We start from the raw sequence: 26,710 nt of genomic DNA, 5'->3' as shown, positions 1-26,710 counted from the left end.
GTGCTGTTCTTCAGCTGCCTGGTTCTCTTCCTTGCAAGGCTTCACAGAGGTATAGTGCTGTTCTTCAGCTGTCTGGTTCTCTTCCTTGCAAGGCTTCACAGAGGTATAGTGCTGTTCTTCAGCTGCCTGGTTCTCTTCCTTGCAAGGCTTCACAGAGGTATAGTGCTGTTCTTCAGCTGCCTGGTTCTCTTCCTTGCAAGGCTTCACAGAGGTATAGTGCCATTCTTCAGCTGCCTGGTTCTCTTCCTTGCAAGGCTTCACAGAGGTATAGTGCTGTTCTTCAGCTGCCTGGTTCTCTTCCTTGCAAGGCTTCACAGAGGTATAGTGCTGTTCTTCTGCTGCCTGGTTCTCTTCCTTGCAAGGCTTCACAGAGGTATAGTGCCATTCTTCAGCTGCCTGGTTCTCTTCCTTGCAAGGCTTCACAGAGGTATAGTGCTGTTCTTCAGCTGCCTGGTTCTCTTCCTTGCAAGGCTTCACAGCGGTATAGTGCCATTCTTCAGCTGCCTGGTTCTCTTCCTTGCAAGGCTTCACAGAGGTATAGTGCTGTTCTTCAGCTGCCTGGTTCTCTTCCTTGCAAGGCTTCACAGAGGTATAGTGCCATTCTTCAGCTGCCTGGTTCTCTTCCTTGCAAGGCTTCACAGAGGTATAGTGCTGTTCTTCAGCTGCCTGGTTCTCTTCCTTGCAAGGCTTCACAGAGGTATAGTGCCATTCTTCAGCTGCCTGGTTCTCTTCCTTGCAAGGCTTCACAGAGGTATAGTGCCATTCTTCAGCTGCCTGGTTCTCTTCCTTGCAAGGCTTCACAGAGGTATAGTGCTGTTCTTCAGCTGCCTGGTTCTCTTCCTTGCAAGGCTTCACAGCGGTATAGTGCCATTCTTCAGCTGCCTGGTTCTCTTCCTTGCAAGGCTTCACAGAGGTATAGTGCTGTTCTTCAGCTGCCTAGTTCTCTTCCTTGCAAGGCTTCACAGAGGTATAGTGCCATTCTTCAGCTGCCTGGTTCTCTTCCTTGCAAGGCTTCACAGAGGTATAGTGCTGTTCTTCAGCTGCCTGGTTCTCTTCCTTGCAAGGCTTCACAGAGGTATAGTGCTGTTCTTCAGCTGCCTGGTTCTCTTCCTTGCAAGGCTTCACAGAGGTATAGTGCTGTTCTTCAGCTGCCTGGTTCTCTTCCTTGCAAGGCTTCACAGAGGTATAGTGCTGTTCTTCAGCTGCCTGGTTCTCTTCCTTGCAAGGCTTCACAGAGGTATAGTGCTGTTCTTCAGCTGCCTGGTTCTCTTCCTTGCAAGGCTTCACAGAGGTATAGTGCCATTCTTCAGCTGCCTGGTTCTCTTCCTTGCAAGGCTTCACAGAGGTATAGTGCCGTTCTTCAGCTGCCTGGTTCTCTTCCTTGCAAGGCTTCACAGAGGTATAGTGCTGTTCTTCAGCTGCCTGGTTCTCTTCCTTGCAAGGCTTCACAGCGGTATAGTGCCATTCTTCAGCTGCCTGGTTCTCTTCCTTGCAAGGCTTCACAGAGGTATAGTGCTGTTCTTCAGCTGCCTGGTTCTCTTCCTTGCAAGGCTTCACAGAGGTATAGTGCTGTTCTTCAGCTGCCTGGTTCTCTTCCTTGCAAGGCTTCACAGAGGTATAGTGCTGTTCTTCAGCTGCCTGGTTCTCTTCCTTGCAAGGCTTCACAGAGGTATAGTGCTGGTCTTCAGCTGCCTGGTTCTCTTCCTTGCAAGGCTTCACAGAGGTATAGTGCTGTTCTTCAGCTGCCTGGTTCTCTTCCTTGCAAGGCTTCACAGAGGTATAGTGCTGTTCTTCTGCTGCCTGGTTCTCTTCCTTGCAAGGCTTCACAGAGGTATAGTGCTGGTCTTCAGCTGCCTGGTTCTCTTCCTTGCAAGGCTTCACAGAGGTATAGTGCTGTTCTTCAGCTGCCTGGTTCTCTTCCTTGCAAGGCTTCACAGAGGTATAGTGCTGTTCTTCAGCTGCCTGGTTCTCTTCCTTGCAAGGCTTCACAGAGGTATAGTGCTGTTCTTCAGCTGTCTGGTTCTCTTCCTTGCAAGGCTTCACAGAGGTATAGTGATGTTCTTCTGCTGCCTGGTTCTCTTCCTTGCAAGGCTTCACAGAGGTATAGTGCTGGTCTTCAGCTGCCTGGTTCTCTTCCTTGCAAGGCTTCACAGAGGTATAGTGCTGTTCTTCAGTTGCCTGGTTCTCTTCCTTACAAGGCTTCACAGAGGTATAGTGCTGTTCTTCAGCTGCCTGGTTCTCTTCCTTGCAAGGCTTCACAGAGGTATAGTGCCATTCTTCAGCTGCCTGGTTCTCTTCCTTGCAAGGCTTCACAGAGGTATAGTGCTGTTCTTCAGCTGCCTGGTTCTCTTCCTTGCAAGGCTTCACAGAGGTATAGTGCTGTTCTTCAGCTGCCTGGTTCTCTTCCTTGGATTCTGCTGTCCTATGCTGGCTTACCCTCCAGCTCTGTATTACACCGATTGAACTGCAGCTTACAGCTCATACTCAGTGCTGGGTCGTCTGGTGCACTGTTTCTTCAGAACACTGTTGGCTTTGGTCTTTATATGCTGTACCTCGCAGAATTTACAGAAGGCTATGTTAGGTATGACATGCGCTAAAGATTATATCACTTCGTGACCAAATGAGGCAATATCAGCTTACAGACGTCTACTAGTTTCCAGAACCTTCCCAAACCAATAAATGATATGTATAAAACAGTAGTGTGCCAATAAATACAGACCTGGGGCTGTCATATAGAATGATAAAGTATGCTGGAGCTTTCTTATGAAATTAATTATATTATATTTGTAATTACTGTTAGAATACTGATACATGAAAATGAAACATAATTAATTACAATACAAAACACCATTTAAGAATGTTGTAGCATTATACTATTGAAGATTATAATATTATGTTGTTTTATTGCAAAAATTAAAACTTTATAGAAGTACAAAAATCTAACTAACACAGAAAGCTTGTAGACTGGGAGTTATAATAAGTGCTTTTGCTTTCGAAAACAACAAGCAGGGAAGATGGCTGTCTCTGATTCAGCGAGGGAGACAAAAAAACAAACAAGCTTACTCAGTAATTATGCATGAACAGCCCACATTTAATCATAGCTTTTCAACATGCACTTTATAATTTACACTTCAATAATGATCCTTTTGTGGGGAGTGTGATGCCCACTGAAGCTGGCCCACTCACTAGATAAAACCAAATGTGCTTATCTTTCACATTTATTGTGTGAGTCATTCAGCTACTAAATCAAACATTGTGTCACTGAACATATTTCAGTTGCTCAGACCTTAATACTGATACTGATAATAACATATTACATAACCGCTCTTGAACTACATCAGGGTCATTTTAAGTAGCTTTTATCATTCTAATTTGAATTTGCATAAAGAAAACCATTTTTTTCAAAATCATAACAAAAACAAAAGAACATTATTTACACGAGGTGCTTATATGGTTGGAATTTTCAGCACTAATTTTGTTACTCAAAATAGTGCTTGAATTTTTATTTTATTTTATTTTTTTGCATATATTGTTCAGGAAATCAAGAAGCTGAAATCATAATATAATGTGACCCTTTTATATTCAAATGATGCAAGAAAGACACGTATACTCCATCTTTTTACCAAACGACGGGATACTTATGGCCTCACGGGTGCCGGAGGTGGAGGGTGGCAAATGGATCCACTCATTTTTAAAAGTGGGTGGGCCATGCCCCCTTACTTTTTGACAAAAGAAACATGTGCACAGCGGAAAAAAGGCGCATGTACATGACAATATGTTTAGTTGCGGTTGTATTCTGTGTCCTACATAAAAACAAGGCTATGATTATATCATATAAGAATCTATCTTACGACCCCAATGTCTAAAGCTACTGCTGAGCGCAGCTTTTCATGCCTTCGACAGCTGAGAACATATCCACACAGCTGAGAAAGGTATCCACACAGCGGACGGGGTGCGATTTGTTCTGCGATAAAATTGTACTTTTGCTGCAACACTACCTTTCACACCACTGACAGGCACGAGCGATGTGATATGTGACTCTCCTCTGATTGTAACATCAACTGGAAAAAATCACAGGTATGATAGTCCTGTTATACAGCTAATAAAAATGTGCAATACATAATAGCTTTTCAGAATACTTCAGATTTCCATTACATGAGAGTAGGTGTTAAAACTTCATGCTGATATTGGACTTGGCTCTCACCAAGATAAGAACCAACTAAGACACAGCTTCTTTTACTGTAAACTAATGTGATCCATCTGCGTTTCCTTCCGTCTGTTGATGTAGATATCCTTCTGCCTGGTGTTGAATTTTGCCTCCCTCGTGCATCAGCACACACAACGGCTGTAATGCTTGCTCCAGGGATCAACTTCCCTAGTGCATCAGCATGACAACCGTCAGGCCTGAGCTGAGTAGGGTACTTCTCTGGGATCTTCATGTGGGCACCTTCCATCCTTGGTGTTTTGTCGACTAGCCCACAACACTTTAAGAGGGCTTGATAGTGATTCTGGCGTCCCAGCATCACCCCCCTACGTCCCCTACTCAGCTAAACCCAGCTTACTTACCTTTACATCGACGTTGCTATCTTTCTACTGTGCTTGAGGTCCCCAATCAGAATATTTTCATCTCAACCAGCTACTGTTCCTCTCTGCTGCTTCAGATAAGTTCTTCACTATGTGTCACAACTCTTGACCACTGCATCCAATGTCTCTGAGAAACCGGGTTGTGGAGTGTGCCACAAATCCTCGACAACCCACCTCCACTGTGTAAACCTGGATGGGTAAACCATCCTTGCTGTTCCGCTTCAGCAGCTAGTTGAGCGTACCGAAGTTTCTATCTTTCATACGCCTCATCCACAGCATCCTCCAATGGCACTGTTAGCTCTACCAGGTGAACAAGGCGTGCTGATCCAGACCACAAGACAATATCAGGTCAAAGGTTAGTGGTGGCATTCTCAGGTGAGAAAATAAGCCGTTGTCCAGCATCTGCCATCATTTTCCAGTCTATAGCAGTTTCCAGTTGTCCTAGACGAGTGTTGGTCTTAATACCTTTTCTGGGATGTTGCTCCCTTGGACAGAGGAATGATGTTCTTCGTGTGTCATTGTGGCAAAGTGCCCCGCCCCTGTGTGCATTTGTGTGTTCTATGTTGTATGTATGCGTGCGTATGTTAATGTTGGTGTATAGATTGGTACACGGGATATAAACAGGTCTGTGTTTCACGTGTGTTTAAATTGTATATTTGTATTTAGGCACGGGATTGCACATCACGCACGTGCATTTAAAATATAATATGCGAGCACGGGGTTGCACAGAATTAATTCACGTGCTGGGATTCAAGTGAATAATTAATTAGTAATTGAATCCCAGCACAACAGTATATATAGATGCACATTTTCATTCAGTCGGGGTTGGGTGTTCGGAAGAGGAGAACGGGTGAGAGAGAGAGGAATAAGTAGTAGTGAAAGATCGTAAAGATAAGTGTTTGTTCTCACCGTGTTTGTTTGTCTCCGTGCACCGTTTGTTTAGTGTTAGTCCGTTTTGTCTGTCTCTTTATTTTGGCTATAGTGCCGTGTCCTGTTTTGTATTCCATTGTTCAAACCTTTTATTTGTTAATAAACGCTGAGTGCAGCCATTGCACTCACCTCATCATCACCACCGTCTGTGTTTGAATTCCTTTCTGGTCTGATGCAACCCACTCTGGCCGTCTTTGTGACACGTGGTGTCATCGTGGGATAGCCGCGCCTCCAAGCGTCAGACCAGGAGGGGTCTGGATTTTAAAAAAAAAAGTCAATGGCAGAAGACGCCATCAAACTGCGGGGCTGGTTCCTGGAGAATGCTGGGCTGGAGGCCCAGTCTCTGCCCATAGTCGTCCGGGCCCTGTGGATGATGGACAGTGAGAGATGGGAGGCCTATCAGCAGGAACACACCCCAAACACCTTGGAGGAAGGTGTGGAGTTTGTCCTCAGCTACCTGGAGGCAACCATAAACGGAACAGCAGCCCAGGTAGCAGGACCACCAGCAGAGGAGTACCTGCTGTCCCCATCTCCACCAGCAGAGGGTGAGTACCTGCTGTCCCCATCTCCACCAGCAGAGGGTGAATGCCTGCTGGTTTTGCCTTCACAGCCCAAGCGGGAGGCAGAGACGGATAAAGAGGTGAAGGACAGGGAGGAGGAGTGCCGCCTAAGGGCCAGGCATCCACGGCGATGTAACAAGCCATCGCCGGGGTGCCTCCTCTGCGACCAGGATCACCTGTTCGCCCACTGTCCCTTCCGCAGTTATGGGGAGGAGCCTGAGCGTCCACAGCCCAAGCGGGAGGAGCCTGAGCGTCCACAGCCCAAGCGGGAGGAGCCTGAGCGTCCACAGCCCAAGCGGGAGGAGCCTGAGCGTCCACAGCCCAAGCGGGAGGAGCCTGAGCGTCCACAGCCCAAATGGGAGGAGCCTGAATGTCCTACGCCTGAGTGGAAGGAGCCCGAACATCCTACGCCTGAGTGGGAGGAGCCCGAACATCCTACGCCTGAGTGGGATGAGCCCGAACGTCCTACGCCTGAGTGGGAGGAGCCCGAATGTCCTACGCCTGAGTGGGGGGAGCCCGAACGTCCACAGCCCAAGAGGGGGGAGTCGGTGCGTCCACAGCCCAAAAGGGAGGAGTCGGTGCGTCCACAGCCCAAAAGGGAGGAGTCGGTGCGTCCACAGCCCAAAAGGGAGGAGTCGGTGCGTCCACAGCCCAAAGGGAGGCAAGTCGGGGCTTCCACAGCCCTGGGACCCAAGCCACCAGCAGAGGGAAAATGCCTGCTGGTTCAGCCCCAAGAGCCGGAAGGGGAGGGGTTACAGGCTCAACCCCCTGAAAAAATTTTTTGGGGAAAAGGGCAGGATGCTGGTGTCCCCCAGCAGCCTCTAGCTATGCTGCTGAAGGCAGCACGGCGCGCACATGCCCAGCCGCCACAGCAGAGGGAGCCAGCACCGCCACAGCCTCCCTCTGAGTGGCCAGCATCAGCCCCATCGCCTCTACCTCCGCCACCTCCACCAGCAGAGGGTGAATACCTGCTGGTTCCACCTCCACCGCAGTGGGAGGACTGCTTGCCCCTCCCACCTCCACCAGCAGAGGGTGAATACCTGCTGGTTCCACCACTGCCAGGAGCAGAGGAGCTGGAGCTGCCTCTGCCTCCACCACCGCCAGGAGCAGAGGAGCTGGAGCTGCCTCTGCCTCCACCACCGCCAGGAGCAGAGGAGCTGGAGCTACCTCTGCCTCAGCCACCGCCCGGAGCAGAGGAGCAGGAGCTGCCTCTGCTGCCCGTACCTCCGCAGGGAGTACGGTGGCCGGAGCCCCAGAAAGGGGAGCTGCCGGCCACGAAGAAGGGGGAGGAGGTCTGGAGACCACTTTCCCCAGCAGCAGTTTCGCTGCAGGAGTTCTTGTGGCCGGAGCCCCACAGGAGGGAGCTGCCGGCTACGAAGAAGGGGGAGGTCGGGGGACCACCTGCCCCCGCAGCTTTTTCGCTGCAGGACGGGACCAGCATGCTGTCAGCCGTGCCACTACCGGCAGGGGAGCTGACAGCATTGCCAGCCATGGGCCTACTGAAGCCTCCCTTCCCAGCCCAAGACTTTGTCCTGGACTGCTGGATTTTTAAGGGGGGAGGTGGCCGTTGAGGCCATGTGTGCTGCACATATGTGGCAAAGTGCCCCGCCCCTGTGTGCATTTGTGTGTTCTATGTTGTATGTGTGCGTGCGTATGTTAATGTTGGTGTATAGATTGGTACACGGGATATAAACAGGTCTGTGTTTCACGTGTGTTTAAATTGTATATTTGTATTTAGGCACGGGATTGCACATCACGCAAGTGCATTTAAAATATAATATGCGAGCACGTGCTGGGATTCAAGTGAATAATTAATTAGTAATTGAATCCCAGCACAACAGTATATATAGATGAACATTTTCATTCAGTCGGGGTTGGGTGTTCGGAAGAGGAGAACGGGTGAGAGAGAGAGGAATAAGTAGTAGTGAAAGATCGTAAAGATAAGTGTTTGTTCTCACCGTGTTTGTTTGTCTCCGTGCACCGTTTGTTTAGTGTTAGTCTGTTTTGTCTGTCTCTTTATTTTGGCTATAGTGCCGTGTCCTGTTTTGTATTCCATTGTTCAAACCTTTTATTTGTTAATAAACGCTGAGTGCAGCCATTGCACTCACCTCATCATCACCACCGTCTGTGTTTGAATTCCTTTCTGGTCTGACGCAACCCACTCTGGCCGTCTTTGTGACAGTCATATATTGCTGGCATTGGTCACAACCTGTTGGTCATGCTGCGCTTGTCTTCCAATGCTGAGGCCAGACATCGCAGCACCTGGTCATGACGCCAAGTAAACCGTCTTTGGCTAAGATTAAGGTTTTGTGGTGATGGGAGAACATCATATGTTGACCTGATGAGGAAACTGATCCTGCTCTGTTCCATTGTCCATAGATCTCGCCAGCCGATCTTGCGTTGTTCCACACTCTCCATTTTCCCTGCTTGGCCTGGGAAACTGCCTTTACGCACATCGTCCTCTCCTCCTGCTTTTGCACCTCATTGACTACCAGCTTCATTGAGCTGGAGCTGCTTTGTGCCATGTAGGAGCTGGCCTCTGAGACCAAGGCCTCCTCTTCCATGCTGTACTTGCGCCATGATATCACTGATACGAAGGGCAGCCTTTGCATCTTCCACAGATGCATTTGCCGCCCAGTTTTCAACACAGGTGCTGCCTTCCTCACACATTCGTCGTGTGACTTTTATGACCCTTAATAATAGATTGAGTCCTTCCTTCTGACTTTGTTCTGCTCTCTTCCTCAGCTGCCTCCTTTCTCTAACTAAACTCTCAATCTCCTGCTGCCGTCTAGACTTTACAGAAATAATTTGTACTTTCTCCATTTTTCAACTCCAAACCTCTTGCTTCTATATGCGTAGCTGGTATCCCCAAATTTATCCAGCTTCTTTTCAACTGTTCCAGCAAACCTTTCCAAAGCAAAACAGAGATCGGTGTTTACTGTGTCCCACACTGTTTTCTCAGAAGCTCTTGGCCATTTAACTCCAGGCTTGTGCCCATTGAGGTTCTTTTCTCTCTTACGCTGGTTCATCTGACCGGGTTCACAGGGATCATTAGGTTCATCACTAGTTGTGTTTATGCAAGTCCTCCTCTCATCTATAACAGGGGTGCTGATATCCTGCGAACTGTGTTTTGCTTCCTGTCACTGGATTTCATTCGACTGACTTCGTAAAAAGTACTGATCAATACGAGGCCCTTGTCCCTTCTCCCTCAAGCATTTCCTGGAGCTCCATGTCTTTGCTAACTGCAGATCTTGAGCTAGTCCTTTGCAAAGTACTCTCCGTTCTCATATCCATTTCCTTTCCTAAGTCATTAACCATGTTGTCAAACCTTGAGTCATCTTCCGCCCACACTCTCGCAGACTCTAGGGGTATTTTTCTCTTTAATTTCTTAGAAGCCTTGGGCAGGTGTCTCCAGCATCCTGTTCCATTTGAAAACAGCTGGATACTGCCTTATTCCAGTAAGGTAAACGAATCATACACACCAGCTATTTCCAGTTCCTTTGAAATGGACTGCCAGATGTTCTCTCTTGAATTTCTGAACCTGGTAGCTGATTTAGTTTGATTCCAGTAAGTGACTGAAAACAATGCAAAAACGGCACAATTTCTTTAAAATGTTTTCAATGAAAAAGACTGCAGTGAGATTTAATGTGTTCATTACGTGCGCGCAAAATGCTCAGGGGTGAAAATTTGGGGTACCTCCTATAGTACCAGCAACATTAAATTCTGGCACCAGTAGACATGTTTACTTTTTTATTTTTGTATTCCTTAGCAGCCATAGAAGATGATAGTTTCTCATTGGGTCTGGACTACTCACATGGCCCACCCACACTCCTCACACACAGGAGAGACGGTTTGTGTCGTGTGGGAAAGTGGTAGCAAACATGTTGCAGCGAATATTTACACAGTTATCAATTACATCTTTGTTCAGCAAGTCAAAAAGGTATGTGGGCAATAGAAGACTTAACAGGTTAATTAACAAGCCAGTTAATTTACCGCGAAAGTTAAGCCACATCTACCCACTTCTAAAATACACTCTTTTTAAGTACATTGTTTACCAATGATTTTTTTCTAAGAAAAATGTAAAATAATACTACAGGCTGCTATGAGTCTTGCCATGGATGAGAGAGATGTGGCAGAATTTCCTTTTTACAAAATATTACAAATATGGGTGTGATTTGATTAGATATGGGGTACATTGTACATTTAGTTAAAATTATTTACTGTAAAACAAAACAGTAAAAACTAATGAAGGGGGGGGGTGATAATTTAGCGCCAGTAGGCTTAAATTTTCAAAATGATTTTCACCCCTGACGTTGTAGCTGCAGCTCATCATGTTGGCCCCTTGTGGGAGTCCTGTGAAAATGCTGCAGCACATGCATGAAAACAGATGAGCGGACAGATCATTCCAGTGACGGCTGCTTCTGATGAGCGCAGCTTTTCCAGGCTGAAATTTGCGCTCAACAATGACTCAAAAAATATTGTCAAATTTGGCCATACTGTCAAATGAGAGCAAAAGTTGCCAATAATTTAGAATACTCAGATTTGATAAGCACTTTGCTGCCGCTAAAGTTTGTAATTTATGTTCTTACATTTAGAATGTTAAATGAAAAAAAGTATATTATAATGCCCAGTGGTTAATTTGTAAAATATTTTTTGTAAAAAGTGGCATTGCACACAGTGTCAAGTGTCAAGTGTCAAAGAGGGATTTTTTTGTTATTATTATGTATTTATTTCTGCCAAGTTATTCTCGCCGCTGACCTGTCAGAACCCACTTATAGTCGTGCATTACCGTATTTTTCTATAGGCCTACTGGGGCATGGTCATTTTAGAAAAAGTCAATACATGAGATTTTTTAAGTAGGCTGGAATTCTGAGTGCTTTGAAGCTGTGAATTAGCTTTTATAAAATGATAAAGTCTAACAAACAAACTGAAACAAGTATTGATTAACATTTTTACATTATTTTATATTATTTACCGTAGCTTATCGTTAGTATATGTAGATGCATATGATTACATGATGCACCTAGATACTATCTTTAAGATACGGTTGCTACTGTAGTATTAATTTGATGTTCTGGACCTCACACTTAATCATCATCGCCTAGGGCCCCGCACAGCCTAAGGCCGGCCCTGGCTGCACATTACTGTAGCAAAATCAAATTAATACCTAGCACACTTTATTTTTATTTTAGCCTGTAGGCTACTGGTAGCACAAAATAAATCATGCTGCTGCATTGTACACATTGGTGTACAATGCGAATAAAAGATTATTTTAAATTGAAACTAAATGATTTTAGCATTTTTTTTTCTTTTTGTAATTATTTAACTTGGCCCACTGAGTAGCCTAGACAATTAACACAAAATAGATCATTGTCCTATGCAGATGCTCTGAATGAGCTGGAGGGGTTAGTGGCACATGTGTGCAGTCTATTGCTCCCAGCATGTTGGGGAAACCAGAAATGTCATAGAAATCTGTTTTCAAGGCTTGTAAGTACACCCTGCCTTTAGAGAAAATTAAGTACTTGGGTGTTCACCTCAAACATGCATTGAGCACAACTGTCAATGCAAGAGAAAAAGTGGACTGGGAAATGCCAGCAACAATTGCGACTGTTTAAAACATGCTTTCAAAAGTTTTTAACAAATTGATGCAATTGTAAGTGTCACAATTGCCATCAGCTTTAGTACATTTCATTATAATATTTGAGAACCCTCATTTGCACTAACTCCACCCCATTTGTGTGCATTTATGCAGGATCTCACATTAACTACGGTTGAACTGCAAAGAAAACCTGCTGCCACAAAGCATTCTCTAAAAAGTCACTAATAACATTGAGCTTGTTTAGTACATTTCACCTTAGACTTCCTACATGTTTGCAACTGGTTTGTGACTATTGCGACAGACGCAACACTTTAGTACATCTACCCCCAAGGTTTTAACAGAAGCTTTAATGCCCCTAGCTTGGGAACCAATGGATTCTATAGAGAACAATGGTAACTTGTGTTCCTTGAATGAAAGATTATGTAAGATAATCTAATGACAGACAGATGCCTGATAGGTAACTGATCCTCTATAATACAGTCTGCAATGGACAGGTGATGGATGAAAAGGCTATAAATAATTCTGGAAGAAGTTCTATAAATATCAGAAGTGTATTGTTAATCAAGCGGAGTGAAGGGTTCCAAGGTAAAAAGCTTTAGTTAAGATGCTAAATACAAATAATAGGTTTACTTAAATATTCAATTCTGTATTAAGGTGTTACAGAATACTATGACCCCTATTCACAAATCATAAAGGACTGTTTTAAGAATGTTTTGTTAAAGCCCCTTTTGAGAGAAATAAAACATTCCTTAAAGTTTGATGTATAGGTCCCTTTATTTCAACTCAATTTTTTATACTTTAGTGAAATGCCACACATGAAAATGATGAAGGTCATGACATTTTTCTCTCACAGCTCTGTGCAGTTTGTCTCCACCCCTTCAGGCCCTTCTTTACTGTCAGTTACCAGCCAGCTGCTTCCCTAATGACTGCCACCCTTGCAGCCAGTAAGATGCTTGACCTAGAAGACACTGCTGAGGTGAAATGACCTGGGAAGTGCCAGTGTAAAAGACAGATAACCTGAGAACACTTTTACCTGTGCAGTCCCAACACATTTAACACATTCTCTACCCTTGCAAATGTCTGCAGATTTTAACTGCAGAAATGGTCTTCTCCATTACTTGATAAAGACCAACACTGTAATTATGATTACTTGTACAAGGTGTATAAAGCATAAATGCTGAACACATTCACCTTCAGCCCAGATGCCAGATGGGAAAAGCACTAAACTAATTAAATAACAAGACATTGCTCATTTATCTGGTGGATTGACCTACATTTAATTTCCACTGTATGGTTTTTAGGTCAGCTGAATGTGTATTAGGGTTAAGCACTGCTGTGTCTAAAGATGACTCACTTAAGGTTTGGAATACACAGATCAGTATCTTGGTTAATTCGATTCTCCAGGTTTACAGTAATCAGACACAGTACGTTATTGGATTCCGTGTTGGGACACTATGGAAGATTACGTTTCAAGACAAACACTAGCAGAGTTAAGTTCAAAGTGTAATCCATTACCAAGTTCCAGAGAAAACTGAAAGCACAAAGATTGAGAGACCCATAATGGTTGTTACAGGTACCTTACACGTCCAAGTAGAAAATAGACTAAATACAAGAACATCAACCTCTGTTAGAGCTACAATATAGCTAAAGACTCTCATTTGTAATTTTGTACTTAATAGAACATTCTTCTTTTAGCTCAGTCAATGCAAACAGGTTTCAAGAAGATAGGAAGCTTGTCTCCACAGTGAAGCTAAGCTTTCTTTGAGGAATGTAAACAGAAACAACAGTCTGGTCTAAGAAAAATGCAGTAAGACACAAGAATTCAGTTTTAGTTGTTTTTTTCTTTCTCTTTCTCTTTCTTTTCCTTGGCAGCTTTGTTGTATTTCTGAAAGGAGAATCCACCCACTAATTATACACGTAATCAAACTGTCTCCTAAATAGCCCTCTTCGTCTACACCTCCTTGTCGTTTCTTTGTTTGATCTTCCTCCTCCCCTGCCTTCACCTGCAGTGCACCTTGTCCAGGGGGAAGGTGGCCCAGAGTGCCACTTGTCCTGCCCGCTGGCATTAGTTATCATCAATCAATATACATTACATCATAGTTCAGCCAGCGTATAAGGGTGGCTATTGAGCTCCAATGGACAAGGCCATGGGCCAGATTACATTATGTTTCATTATGGGCATGGTCATTTGTCAAATGCAATAAATAACTGTTCATTTTAACTCTTTTGTGGATGTCTCTTTTAGGAAGACCTTTTTCTTCTTTTTCTTTCTTTACCTCTTTAATACTCACTGTATTATCTCTTTCAACTGCAGTGCGCATTTAAACTCCTTTTAATTTGCTCATTTGATCAACACTGCTGACTGCTGTATATAAATGTACTTGTATTGACGTTAAAAAACCAATAAGCAAAGTTTAAAAAAAAAAAACTCAAGTTTTAGTGTGAAATTGAACATGGTTCTAGGTTCAACAATAATACTTTTTATATTGATATTACCAACCCAATTTATATATGATGCGTTTAATGAAATACAAAAATAAACAAACAAAAAAGACATTGTTTATTGTAGAAACCGTTTTTTGCTGGAATTGTAAACAGCGATATACAATATTAAACAGAACACACATTAATCAGGAAGGAAAGACGGCGATTAGACAGAAAAGCACCTATTTAAGGGTGCAACAGTAATATAGAAATGGCAATCGGTTAAGTAGTGGGAACAGAAATGTATGGAAGTTACAGCATGTAAGTCATATTCAGTTGTTTGGCAGTACATTTGTCAAACTAGTATCTATTTGTTTTATTTCAGTACTCTGGTAGAAAGGACAAGCATTAGCTATAGTTTAGGCTCTCAGGAGTCTGTTAATTTGACGGTTCCAAGGGTTCAAACCCGTATGGGAGAATTATCTTTTACATGTCACCTCCAGCAGAGGTGGAATTGTTTCCATCATTGTACGAAGATGGAATTTGATAACCTTTCCTTCTCTGGTTTTAAAGATCGTATTTGGGAATTGCTTAGAACCTCCTGCCAATGCTTCTCCTTCAACAAACAGAGGTCCTATTTATTCTATTCTTAGATATCTCTATGCTGCTGATTAAGTTTTACACCCCGGGGAATTACGCAATTACGCGCCCGTGTAATTGTATGCATAAAACGTATCACCACACATAGGCGCGTAATATTAAATAATATCGCCGTTAACAGAGAAGGATAGAGAAAAATGTTGGATCACACGGAGTATAAACGGAATACTGATCGATTTTGCCAGAATACCACGACAAAGGTCCCACGTTGCAAATACCAGCAACACAGAGAGTAAAAGATGTTATTAGCTTTGTACACTGTGAAGGTGGCACCCGATGCGATCCTGTGCGCTCTACCGCCAGGGGAAATTGACATCGACTTGTTTTGGTCCTGGACAGCTGACCGTCTTCCTAATTTGAAAACATTAGCTTTCAGATACATAAATGTAGTACAGCAACTCGCTGTATCATTTTGCTCTGTCTGATCAGAAGACAAACTGAAAGAGCTGGCGTTCCTTTATTTCAATCTTGGAATTTAGAAAGACTTTATGTTAAAAAAAATCCATTGTTTTCTAATTATTATTATTATTATTATTATTATTATTATTATTATTATTATTATTATTATTATTACTTATGCTAGTATTTTGATATCTAGTATGAGAGAAAAACCCAATACAACTGCACAATACTGTTGTTGCTTTGTACAAACTTGTACAGAGATACGGCATAATTTTGATTAATTTTTCTGTGCATAATTCTCTGGGGTGTAGAGTTTGAACCACACGTATTTTTTATTGTGTTGTTTGTACCTTATAATTGGTTTTTTTATACATTGCAATTGTCTCTTTTATTGTTTTCTAGGACCCCCTTGTAAACGAGGCTTCTGTCTCAATGGGTAAATCTCCGGGTTAAATAAATAAATAAATAAATAAGTAAATAAATAAATAAATAAATAAATAAATAAATACAACATTTCCTTTTTTTGTTTAATAACTTTGCTCATGTTTCCACTTGTAATGCATTATCTCACCCCATGTTATCAGCACGTATTTTGCCTGTGGAGTCCTTCTTCCTAATGAGTCGCTGTTATCAGGCTATTCACCTGTTCATTTCTGTATTAATGTGATGCACGGCACTGATCCTCCTTCATCAAGCTGGCATCCCATGGGAAATATGACCAAGCTCATACACCGTTCCCCAGTTCATCCACTTGAGAGACTCGCATTCTCCACCCTCTTCCACAGAAGAAGCATTGAGCATCTTGAGTAATATATTTAGGTAACCAGTACACATACTTCTAAAGATTCTCAGGGGAGGCATCATTTCTTCAAGAATAATAGAGTGCTTTTTTTCTAGTCTCATTGAGAGATGAAATGAATCTGATCTGATTTATGTTATCTTGTATGACTGCTTACCTTCTAAATAGGGCTGTGATTCACAATTCCACATTAGAAAATATAATTAGTTTGAACTCAGAATAAAAGGGAAGACATGGAGAAAGCTAAGCATCTTAAGAGTTGAAAATCTGACTTGATTGAGGTATAAAGCATTTGTAATGACCCAAACTACTACCCCACAATTATTTTGAACTTAGTTTTATATTTGAATTGCCAGTGCAATGATCCAGTTAATACCTGTTTAGGACTTATACCTTTAGATTATTAGGGTCTGGCTGCTACAGTTCAGATCAGTCTAAGACAGTGAGAGGTTAATCTGGTGTTGCTCTGGACAACTGGAATAATAAGGTAAAGTAAAAAAAAAATGTGGCTGAAATTCAAGGGGGGAATAATGGCCGCTTCCCTAACTGACCCTTCCTTTCAGTTTTATTTAAACCTCCCTCATGTTGCTTCCTTCTCCCATTGGGATGTGGTACCAGGAGTCAAAAACCAATAACATCACTCCTACCCCAAAAGAAGTGAACGTGATTGAGACATTTAATGAGGGGAATGAAAACTGAGCCATGGTGTTTGTTTTTCTTTATCCCTAGTTTCAACTCTAAGCTGCTTAGCTTTCTCCATGTCTTCCCTTTTATTCTGAGTTCAAACAAATTATATTTTCTAATGTGGAATTGTGAATCACAGCCCTATTTAGAAGGCAAACGGTCATACAGGATAACATAAATCAGATCAGATTCATTCCATCTCTCAATGATGCCTCATGATACCCTGTACTTTTTAATATTAAGAATTCTGATTTAGAAAGCCATTGCAAGCATGTCTTACGTCTTTTTTCACCCCCTTTGCTACAAACTAAAACTAGATTGAACACGTTGCACTTGTTGCACTCAGCTCACTTTACATCTAGTTTCACCTTCAGACAAAGACATTCAGTTATTTCCACACCACGCTTGAATACACACATCTAGAGAAACATATTGCTAAACAAGAAACTGTTACTCGGTTGTAACTCAGACAGTGCTAAGTGTGTCAAATCTAAATATTTTAATGTTATTACAAAAAACATTATGTTGTTTGTTAAAAAAATGTTGGGAAAAAAATCAAAGAAGTTGTATTTTATGTAGTACAGTACTGTTTTTGTTCAGTTGGTGTATGCTGCCACCTTCTGTTAACATTTGTAAATACCCAAGGTGGTTTAAAAAAGGCTCCCTGGTTATCTGATATTTATATCTTCGATGACAGGTGGTAGGACCTTGGGACACTTCTGTATTTATTTAGAGGAAGTTTGTTTGCACTGTGTAATTAAGGGAGATACCTAGATCTGGAGGATGAAATGAACAGCCTTCTGTATTAAGTTACTGAATGGTCTTAGCTTAGCTTTCTGTTTCCAACCATATATACATTCCAAAATCCATTAGGTGGCAGTGTCATTCCGTTTCTTATATACTAAAAGCACCGTATTTCTGTAACTCCTAATACTACAACCAGATGTATCGATAGTATTCGTAACCCTGTGTATAGCTCAGGAGGCTGTGTGGTCCAGTGGTTAAAGAAAAGGGCTTGTAATCAGGAGGACCCCAGTTCAAATCCCACCTCAGCCACTGACTCATTGTGTGACCCTGAGCAAGTCACTTAACCTCCTTGTGCTCCGTCTTTCAGGTGAGACGTAGTTGTAAGTGACTCTGCAGCTGATGCATAGTTCACACCCTAGTCTCTGTAAGTTGCCTTGGATAAAGGCGTCTGCTAAATAAACTAATAATAATAGCTTCGCATTAGAGCGCCCTCTAGTGATCTGCCTCTTTATGCAGCTGGCACACTTAGTTATATGAAAGTACATTGGCATATCCAAAAAGCTACTTACTGTTTAACTATCGTTACAGCTTTGGCCCAAACCTTTCCATCACCCTATAGAATTAACAAATGTTGTTTAATAAAGTCAAATGAAACCTGCTGAATAATGTAGCGTTAACATATTGAATTACTTACCGCTTTGTAGTTTTCCATATATTTAAAGAAAAACTGACAATTGAAAAATGTGACATTTTTTAAATCTAACATGGAATTCTGCACTACTATTATGGCTTCCTGTAGACTTTAGCAATATAATTGTGTAGTTTCTTTAATTACATTATGTTCAATACATGTTTAGCTATGTCTCAATCCTAAAATTCAAAGTGGTGCTAAACTTTTGGCCAGAGCTGTACCGGTCCTCATTGTGTAATAGCAATCATTGTGTAATAGCAAACTAGTTTCTCAGTTAAAGTATCACAAAAATCAATAAACCATTTTGCACTGTCATTAGCTTCATAGGTCTCACATGTGCAGTTTTTAAGGAAATGTTATAGCAAACATGTATTTTTATTTTTAAACATGCTATCTGATACTACTTTGGGTTAAATAAATCTCAAGCAAGCAATGCCATCCAGGAAGTGTGTTACTGATTTACTTGTTTCCTGTTTTGCATTTCCATTAGCAACACATGTATTATAAAGGGCCCTGTCGCTGCAACGCGGAACAGGACATGCGTTGCTAGGCAACCAATCAAGCAATTAGGCTTGCCCAGTACTGAGCTAATCGGGAGGTCTGGATTGGCTGGGGGGCGTGTCCGGAGAGGTTGCACGGAGCTCAAAAAGCGTCTGTGCCACAGCTTGAAGCTACTACACGGCCATTGCTACATAGACAGGCGCTGAGCGAAAGCTTGCCCTTGCTGACATCGAGGAACAGAGTGTCTGCTCTGCAGGATTAATTACTACGGAACCCTTCAACTGCAAGATGGTGGTCATGAAGGAAATGCCTAGGATTCCAGTTTGCTGTGATGACATCGAGGAGGAAAGCATCCGCTCCATGAAGAGAACTACTACATGAAACCCTTCCACTGCAAGACGGTGCTCGTGAAGGCATTGCCCAGCCGAGGTTCTTTGAAGAGGTCGGAGTCGCCGTGAGGATGCCGGGACTTTACTAGGTCATTTTAAGGGATTTGATCCTAAACAAGAACAGAGAGGTTTCGTAGTATAGTAGGTTCCTGGAGCAGGACGTCACTTTTAGTAAGGCTAGCGCTCGCTGTCTGTGGCAAACTTTTATTTGTAGCTTTGTTTTCTTTATTAAATCCGGTGCTAGGATTACCCTTGTGAGTCTGGAACCAGCTCCCCAGTAATGTTGTTAAAGCTGACACCCTGGGATCCTTCAAGAAGCTGCTTCATGAGATTCTGGGATCAATAAGCTACTAACACCCAAACAAGCAAGATGGCCTCCTCTCGTTTGTAAACTTTCTTATGTTCTTATGTTCTTGTTGGTACCCGAGCTTCGGGGCCTGTGCTGTTATTAAATCTGCACGCCTGTGCAGTGTGTCAACACCCACTGCTCTGTATTATTCAGTGTCGACCCATGCATGTAACATCACCGTTACACTGGTACTACACTTTTTTAAAAGAAAGTTGTTTCCATACCTTACACTCTCAGGAAATTTGTCACACTTGCACTTCCTAAGTTTTTCACCACAGCAGTGTATTCTTGGTCAAAGCAGCTTACTGACTGAAAGCATATCAGTAAATGGGGGAAGCAGCTGATTGGTTATTGATAGGATACAAGCCAGTGGGGTGGGCCAATTTCACCCTCCAGGTGAAATAACCCATTAAATGCAAACAGAGATTTCTTTAACCTAGAGTAGTACCAGTTATCATATTTTAAATACATGTTTGCTAAAACATTTGTTTCTTTCAAAACTGCACATTTGGGACCTACATAATGAATGGATGTGCATGGCGGGGAAAATGTATGCAACTGGTTTCATCATATTTCTCATGGCTCAAAACAACAACAACAACATTAGAATATTTTGGACACTCATCAAAAAAAATTCCATCCCTAATTGTTGAGCCTATCCATATAAACAAGCTACTCTAAAAATGATCTGGTCCAAATTTGTTTTCATTAGCAAGTCTACTCTATATGTATGTAGAAAATATTTTCACAAAGTCTTTAATAACTTTCACTCTTTATTGAGTGCAAATGAAGGGATGGATGTGAATCCATTCTGAAGCGCTGCGATAGTCTTCAGTTCTTAACGACCGTACGCTACAAATGGAACCCCAGAAAACCCCGGTCTTCTGAACTACAAAAAGAAAATCAGAACAAGGTGTTATTTCTAAATGTTCTTATTGTAAATCGTAATCCATTTACCCAACTGCCATACAGCAGCAACTCGCTTTATACAGGTTTATATAAAAGTTAGAATAACACACATTTGTACAGTAAAGCTATACCTGTTCTTGCGGCAGAATGTCAGCTGAGGTCAAAGACTGTTTTCTTTGGGAAGTTGGTACTCCGTGTCCTGGTCTACTCCATGTGCAGAATTGCATTGTGTCATTATGCTGAAATTACAAGTATTTCGTTTCTAGTTTCTGTTTCATTTGCACAAACTGTAAGGGCCTTATTTTAATAAAGTGTTCACTACAGTCTTTTAACTCCCTTTTTAAACACCTGTTTATTTAACACAACTCAAACAACACAAGAACATGTATTAACGAGAGGAGACCTCCCTGGACTTGTACTTGACACTTTTAGCTGTATAACCAAGCATTCTGTTTGCCTTTTTAATTGCTTCCCCACACTGTCTTGTTGCTGATAGTGATGAGTCTTTCTCTTGGTCAGCCTGTTCTAGTTCAATACCTCCCATTTGGTATTTGGATCCTGCATGTTTGTGACTGGCATGTAACACTTTTTGTGTCCACCCTTGCAGTGACTTTATTATAGAAGTCTAAGAGGTTTGTCAGACTGCAGCACCCTTTTCTGGATCTGTGTTGTCTGTTAAATACACAACCGTAATGTCTGAGGAGTCAGCGCAGGTGAATTTCCAAAAATAAAGTCACACAATAATAAAAACAGACCAATAGCAAAAAACAACAGATAAACAAACCTATCAGAAGGCAGGTTCCTTAGCCCTATTTTAAGAGCATTTCATAGGCTAGAAGAGTCGAGTATGGCATTCAGTCTCTACAGTACTGTATGCCCACTTTACTGCCAAGACCTTATGGCATTTTGGAAATTTACCATGCGTTCTGCAGCTAAGGCTCTCGTTTTGTTTTCTTCAATCTGCTGTTTCCTGTATTTTGCTTGCTGGGCAAGATCAGCATAATAGTCTGGCGATTGCCTTCTTTCCTGTTGGTTTTTCAAGCACTGTGCAAAAGAATGGAAGTGTATGGTTTAAATTGCCAAGTATACTATACAAACTCTAAACTACACCCAGCGTATATCATTGTGGCAGGTCAAAGGGCCTGCACAGGTAGTTTTGTAAATAAAGCTGTTTATTTTCATTTAAGTTTGGCAGGGATTGTATTAAAATCCCATCCTATAATCATAATCATAATCGAGAGAGAGAGAGAGAGAGAGAGAGAGAGAGAGAGAGAGAGAGTCAATAATCTGGTGTATTAATCAGTTTATGAAATAGAACTATCTAAGACTAACATTATGACTGCTACTACTACTTCATGTTTACGTGTGTGGCCTCTGGAAGATTTCTACACCTACACTGTAGAAAAGAGTTAAAATCAGATTCATTTTTTGGATGTTTATTTATATAAGAACGTAAATCGTTTGACTACCACTGTATATAGAAAACCAACAGATAAAAATACTTTGTTATCAGCTGACAGTTATCCTCCTACCTCCTTAAAGAGAGGACTTCCAATTAGCCAACTATATAGATTGCACAGGATTTGTGATACAGGGGAGTTTGAGAGACAGTCTAAACTCCTGTTGGACCGTTTTCGGTCACGGGGATATATAGAAAAATGGCTGAATGATGCATTTTTTAAAGTCAAAAGTGTCAAGCGTGGCAGTTTATTTGTTAAAAAATCTAAACAACAAAAACAATATTTAGTTAATTACGCATTAACATTCAACCCTCTTGGTAATAAGATCAAATCAATAGTGACTAAACATTGGCATATTTTGACAGGTCTTTGGGTTCTGTTTCTCAAACTCCCCATCTTTTTACTTATAAAAGAGCACCTAACCTTCAAACTATGCTGGTGAAAGAGTGTTTATAATGGGATGCTTTCCATGTCGCAACTGTGTCTCTTGTAAGAATCTTATAAGGTCTAGTTTTTTTTAAAATTTTCCTACAACTGGTAAAAAATGAAAGATCAAATCTTGTCTAACACGCAACCCCACACATGAAGTTTATCTACTGACTTGTCCATGTGGAAAGGGGTATGTGGGTAAAACCACTCGTCAATTAAAAACTAAACGTAGTGAACAAAGAAGCTCCGTTCGCAGACAAGATATAATATCACCAGCTGCGAAACATTTTTTGGAAGAAAACCATGACATTGATACTTTAAGGTCTATTGGAATAGAAAAAGTAAGTCAAAATAGGAGGGGTGGTAATCTTAATAATAAATTACTAGAGAGAATCGTTTTGGATTTTTAACTTAAATACTGTGGTACCCAATGGATTAAATGAAGAATTAGACTTGGTACCTTTTTTATGAACTACATCTAATTTTTGTTTTAAGAATGACAGCTTTTATTTAGCTGATTAATAATTAAAATAGTGGGTTAGGAGATTGGTTTATTAGTGTATCTGTATAACTTTGGTTTACGGGGTATTTGAAGGATCAATGCTGGATAATTAATTGATGTCTGTAACTCAATTGAGGAATGGTTCATTTTGTATGTAAATTACACTGAGATAGCAGTTTTAGAATTTAAGCGAAAATTGATATATCTGTGATATACCAAGTGTGGCAAATCAGTTGGTAATTTGTGTTGTGTGCCCATGAACTAACACTTAAATTGTAATTACCTGTTAAACTCAGTGTATTTAAATCGAGGTATTGAAGCTGTGTATACACACTGATGAAGGCTTTTTGGCTGAAACATTGTTTGTTATTTTTCTTTGTGGATTAGAACTTTAATATGTTGGTCCTTCAAAGAATGAAGCTGTGAAATGAAGAAAAAATAATGAGGATGACTCTTTTGTATTCATTTGTTTTTCCTCTGGGTGCGCACCTTTGTTATATTGTACTGACACCTACAGTATGCAAATCATCTAATGAATAAACATTACACATGCTTCCTACCTGTTCATTAGCATCGGATGTTATCGTCTGTTTTTCCTTGGGTATTGCACTCCTTGCCTCTCTTTCCTTCTGCCCAGTCTCAGTGATTGGGCCCCAAATATTATATTCCTAAAAATCCATTCAAAAAAGGAACTTCATGTATTATCTTTTATACAGCAACACCAAAAAAAAAAAAAATATTCAGACATTTGCTGAAAATGTCAAAGCAATACTATAGTTACATAGTTGTTGAATTAGTTGCTGAATTATGTAAAACACAAAAAAAGTTCCCAGTAAGGCTAAGTACCTAAAGTAATAAAGGACTATACAATTATAACATTTCTTGACAAACGTTAATCACACAAAACAAACAGCTGAAGACAAAGGGAAAAGGAAAAGACCACTATGAGAAAGACGATGGCTCAAAATAAGCAAAGAAACTCTTAATGGTGAATATCAAACAATAAGACAACACCAGACAATGCAACAGAGAGCAAGAAACAAACACTGCTACACAACTGGTAAGTGAGAGGAGTCCTGGATCCTGAAAATGGATCAAATTACACTGCCTTACCTTCCCACAGGTCAACATCACCACACCAAAAGTAGCCTACAGCCACTCAATTTAGTAACAAACTAACAGGTACATTTGACAGCATTTTGGTTAAACAAGCTAAGCAGTGGCCACTAGATTTGCACAACTTAAATAAGAACAGTACCTAGGGATAAGTGACCTGTACACACCTATACAAGGTCAATGGCTGACACTGTACAACAGTGTGTGTGTAAACAATACCTGCTCATTTCACCTTAATGTGGAGATCACAACAAACCCTGTGGTACTGGAATATGAACCAAAACTCATGTCAACACTGAAGTTTGTCAAAGAATTGTAGAAGTGTTTTTTTAAGTATTACTATAAATGCTGCTATTGAGTGTACAACTAATTGTAATGACAAAACATGGCCAATTCTGAAGAAGATCAATAAACTAACATTGCCGTTCATAATTTTACTTACGTTACAAACTGTGATTCAAAACCGGTGTGGGACAGCACATTTATAGAGCGCTGTCATAAAAGAATGTTTATATTAACAAGGTACTTCCATACTTTGTTGCTGCTGCTATTGAGACTCCCAGCAGGATGCAAAAGCTTGCCATTTCTGGCTAGTACCCGGGCACCCCCTCCTGGTTTTCCCCAGGGATGGTAGTCAGTGAACCTCACTTCCAGTTTCTGTGGCATGAAATGCTGCCAGTCTGAAGTGAAAGAATAAATACGCAGTCCATGTTATTATTTGCATGTTCAAACACTTAATTCATTTATTATTTATTCTAAGTAATGTCCAGTAGTCTTCCTGTTTAGAATCGCTCTGCATGTCATGCTCCAGTGAATGTAAGGAATGCCTCCTGCATATCCACTAGGGGCAGTGTGTTGCAAGGGGACAGGTTAATGGTTACACTCTGGTGTGCCAGCTGAACTTAAAGATAAGACGTGTTTGAAAGCCCATGAGGCCACAGGGGTGCTTAAACTTCTGCTTATTGAAATGTCGCTGAAACTTAAAACAGGAAGTGATATTCAGAGTGATTCTAAACATCAAGAAGAACACATTATACATTATTACTGTGTAATTTCATACCCACTCAAAATGGATCTTTTAATGCCAGAAAAAAAAAGTCTATTAGCTACGGCAGTCCGAAGGATAAAGCTTTATTTTGTGGGGATTTTACCTTGTTTTCTGACGTCTTCAACAGCCCATTTGTCATCATTTCCCTGGAAGCATTTTGAAAAGAATAAATAACCCAAATGAATGTACAACAGGGAAACAGGCTTGAAAAAGGACATGCTAAGGAACAATAACCTATTCCTGAAGAACACTTTCAATTACAAATTATAGGGTGTTGGTGGAAGACACATTTAACCCATTAGGAACCAAATGAATCAGAACACAAGCTGTATTTATGTAAATTGATACATCGCATTTAGACTTAACTTTTGTGGTTAACAATATTAGAGTAAATCATCATAACGATAACTTACTCTAAGGTAGAGGCCAGTTAAAAAATGCTCCAAACAATGACAAAGTAGCCTGTCCTCAGATGAGGACAATGGCACCTAATGGGTTGAGATTGGCAGACACAGAAGTAATCAGAGATTTCTGAAATCGATAGGTTGTATTATGGTATTCCAAGATGATTTGGTGTTTCAAGCAAATGGTAAAGCTTTGTTGTACAATGCAGCTACAGTATTGTGCACCTATTTATTAAGAAAACCTTGTTACACTGTAGTTACATAGTTTGTAGTTACTGTAGTTACATAACCTTGTTACATAGTTTGTTACCATTTCATGTTTTTGTCCAGGTAGAGGTGAGAGTTGGTTTACTGAAATATATAAAAAAAAATATTCAATTAAACATTTTTAAAAACACCAGTGACATTTGTAAAAAAATAAAATTTAAAAAGTTTAAAAATACCATCTACAATCTGCCTTGCTTTTCTGTACACTATTTCTCGCAGGTGTTCAGTGGAAACTGCAAATTCATTACAACCTGGTCTCCTGGTCACAATGTACCCTGTAAAAACAGAAGACTGACGTTTAAAAGGAAAACTCCATTTGTGCCCTGCTTATCTTAAAAGTATTATCTTGTACAATGCAGCTGTTGTGTTTTTTTTTCCATGTGTGCACATCCTCCATGTTTCCTTTCCATCTCACTGCAAGGATAGACACAGCAAGACACCCTCTAGAATTATCCTTAGAGAGAATAGTACAGAGCAGCCCCTCCACTGCACTGCATTCTAAAACAACAAATCTCACCTACCACATGCTGCCATTTCCAGCGCAATACATACACTCACATCTGAGTTGCAGAAATGAAGCCCCAGCAAAGATGCTTTGTTTAAAGCATTCAGAGCCTTGTGACACAAAAACAACACCAGCAATGTAGTTTGATTATCAGGTCAGTATGATTACATTCCTACATTTATTGTAGCATGTTATAGGTCATCAGAGAACAGAACCAGGGGCCATCGGTGGAAGCTGAAGAAGTACATGTTAAGAACTGAGGGGAGAAGGAGCTTTTTCACAGAAAGGGTGGTGAACCATTGGAACAGGCTGCCGGACAGAGCTGTTGAAGCAGAGACCCAGATCCTTCAATAGATGGGATGCTGTCATGAACAATACTGTATAACCTTCTCTGTGACCACAATAAGACCTTTAGCTAGCCACCTGGAGGAAGGACAATCCGTTAAGCCAGATTCCCAGGGGGTTCCTTTCCCCTACTAACCTGGTTAGGGGTTTATGCTTTTCCTCTCCCGAGTGCTGACGGATCACACTGGCACCAAAGCGAGCGAGCAAAGATGGGCCGAATGGCTTTTCCTCATTCTTGAATTTCTTAAGGTTCTTATGAAGGTCATCCCATATCTGGTCATGTTTTACAGTAATCGACAATTTGCACAGTTGCTGGGGTCTATTCAATTGGGCAGCAGTGTGGAGTAGTGGTTAGGGCTCTGGACTCTTGACCGGAGGGTTGTGGGTTCAATCCCTGGTAGGGGAC

At 41.4% G+C, this 26,710-nt stretch overlaps 1 protein-coding gene across 2 annotated transcripts in view; it reads right to left on the bottom strand.

Moving 5' to 3' along the window:
* Positions 1-20,013: 20,013 nt before the first annotated feature.
* The window catches only part of LOC117399516 (uncharacterized), a 10,337-nt gene continuing 3,640 nt past the window's right edge, over positions 20,014-26,710 (bottom strand). Inside the window, exons 6-13 of one of the 2 annotated variants that reach the window (XM_033998752.3) lie at positions 25,631-25,729; positions 25,498-25,538; positions 24,887-24,929; positions 24,270-24,415; positions 23,180-23,287; positions 21,147-21,272; positions 20,360-20,467; positions 20,014-20,208 (exon numbers count right to left, since the gene is read on the bottom strand). In XM_033998752.3, the coding sequence (XP_033854643.1) occupies positions 20,158-20,208; positions 20,360-20,467; positions 21,147-21,272; positions 23,180-23,287; positions 24,270-24,415; positions 24,887-24,929; positions 25,498-25,538; positions 25,631-25,729 (722 nt within the window). In that variant the 3' untranslated portion in view covers positions 20,014-20,157. The remainder of the gene's footprint in view (positions 20,209-20,359; positions 20,468-21,146; positions 21,273-23,179; positions 23,288-24,269; positions 24,416-24,886; positions 24,930-25,497; positions 25,539-25,630; positions 25,730-26,710) is intronic. The other variant, XM_033998753.3, reaches the window with a different exon arrangement.

This window comes from Acipenser ruthenus, chromosome 4 (genome assembly GCF_902713425.1).
Source record: "Acipenser ruthenus chromosome 4, fAciRut3.2 maternal haplotype, whole genome shotgun sequence".
NCBI classification, from domain to species: Eukaryota; Metazoa; Chordata; class Actinopteri; order Acipenseriformes; family Acipenseridae; genus Acipenser; species Acipenser ruthenus.
This window is presented reverse-complemented; position numbering and strand designations above follow the sequence as displayed.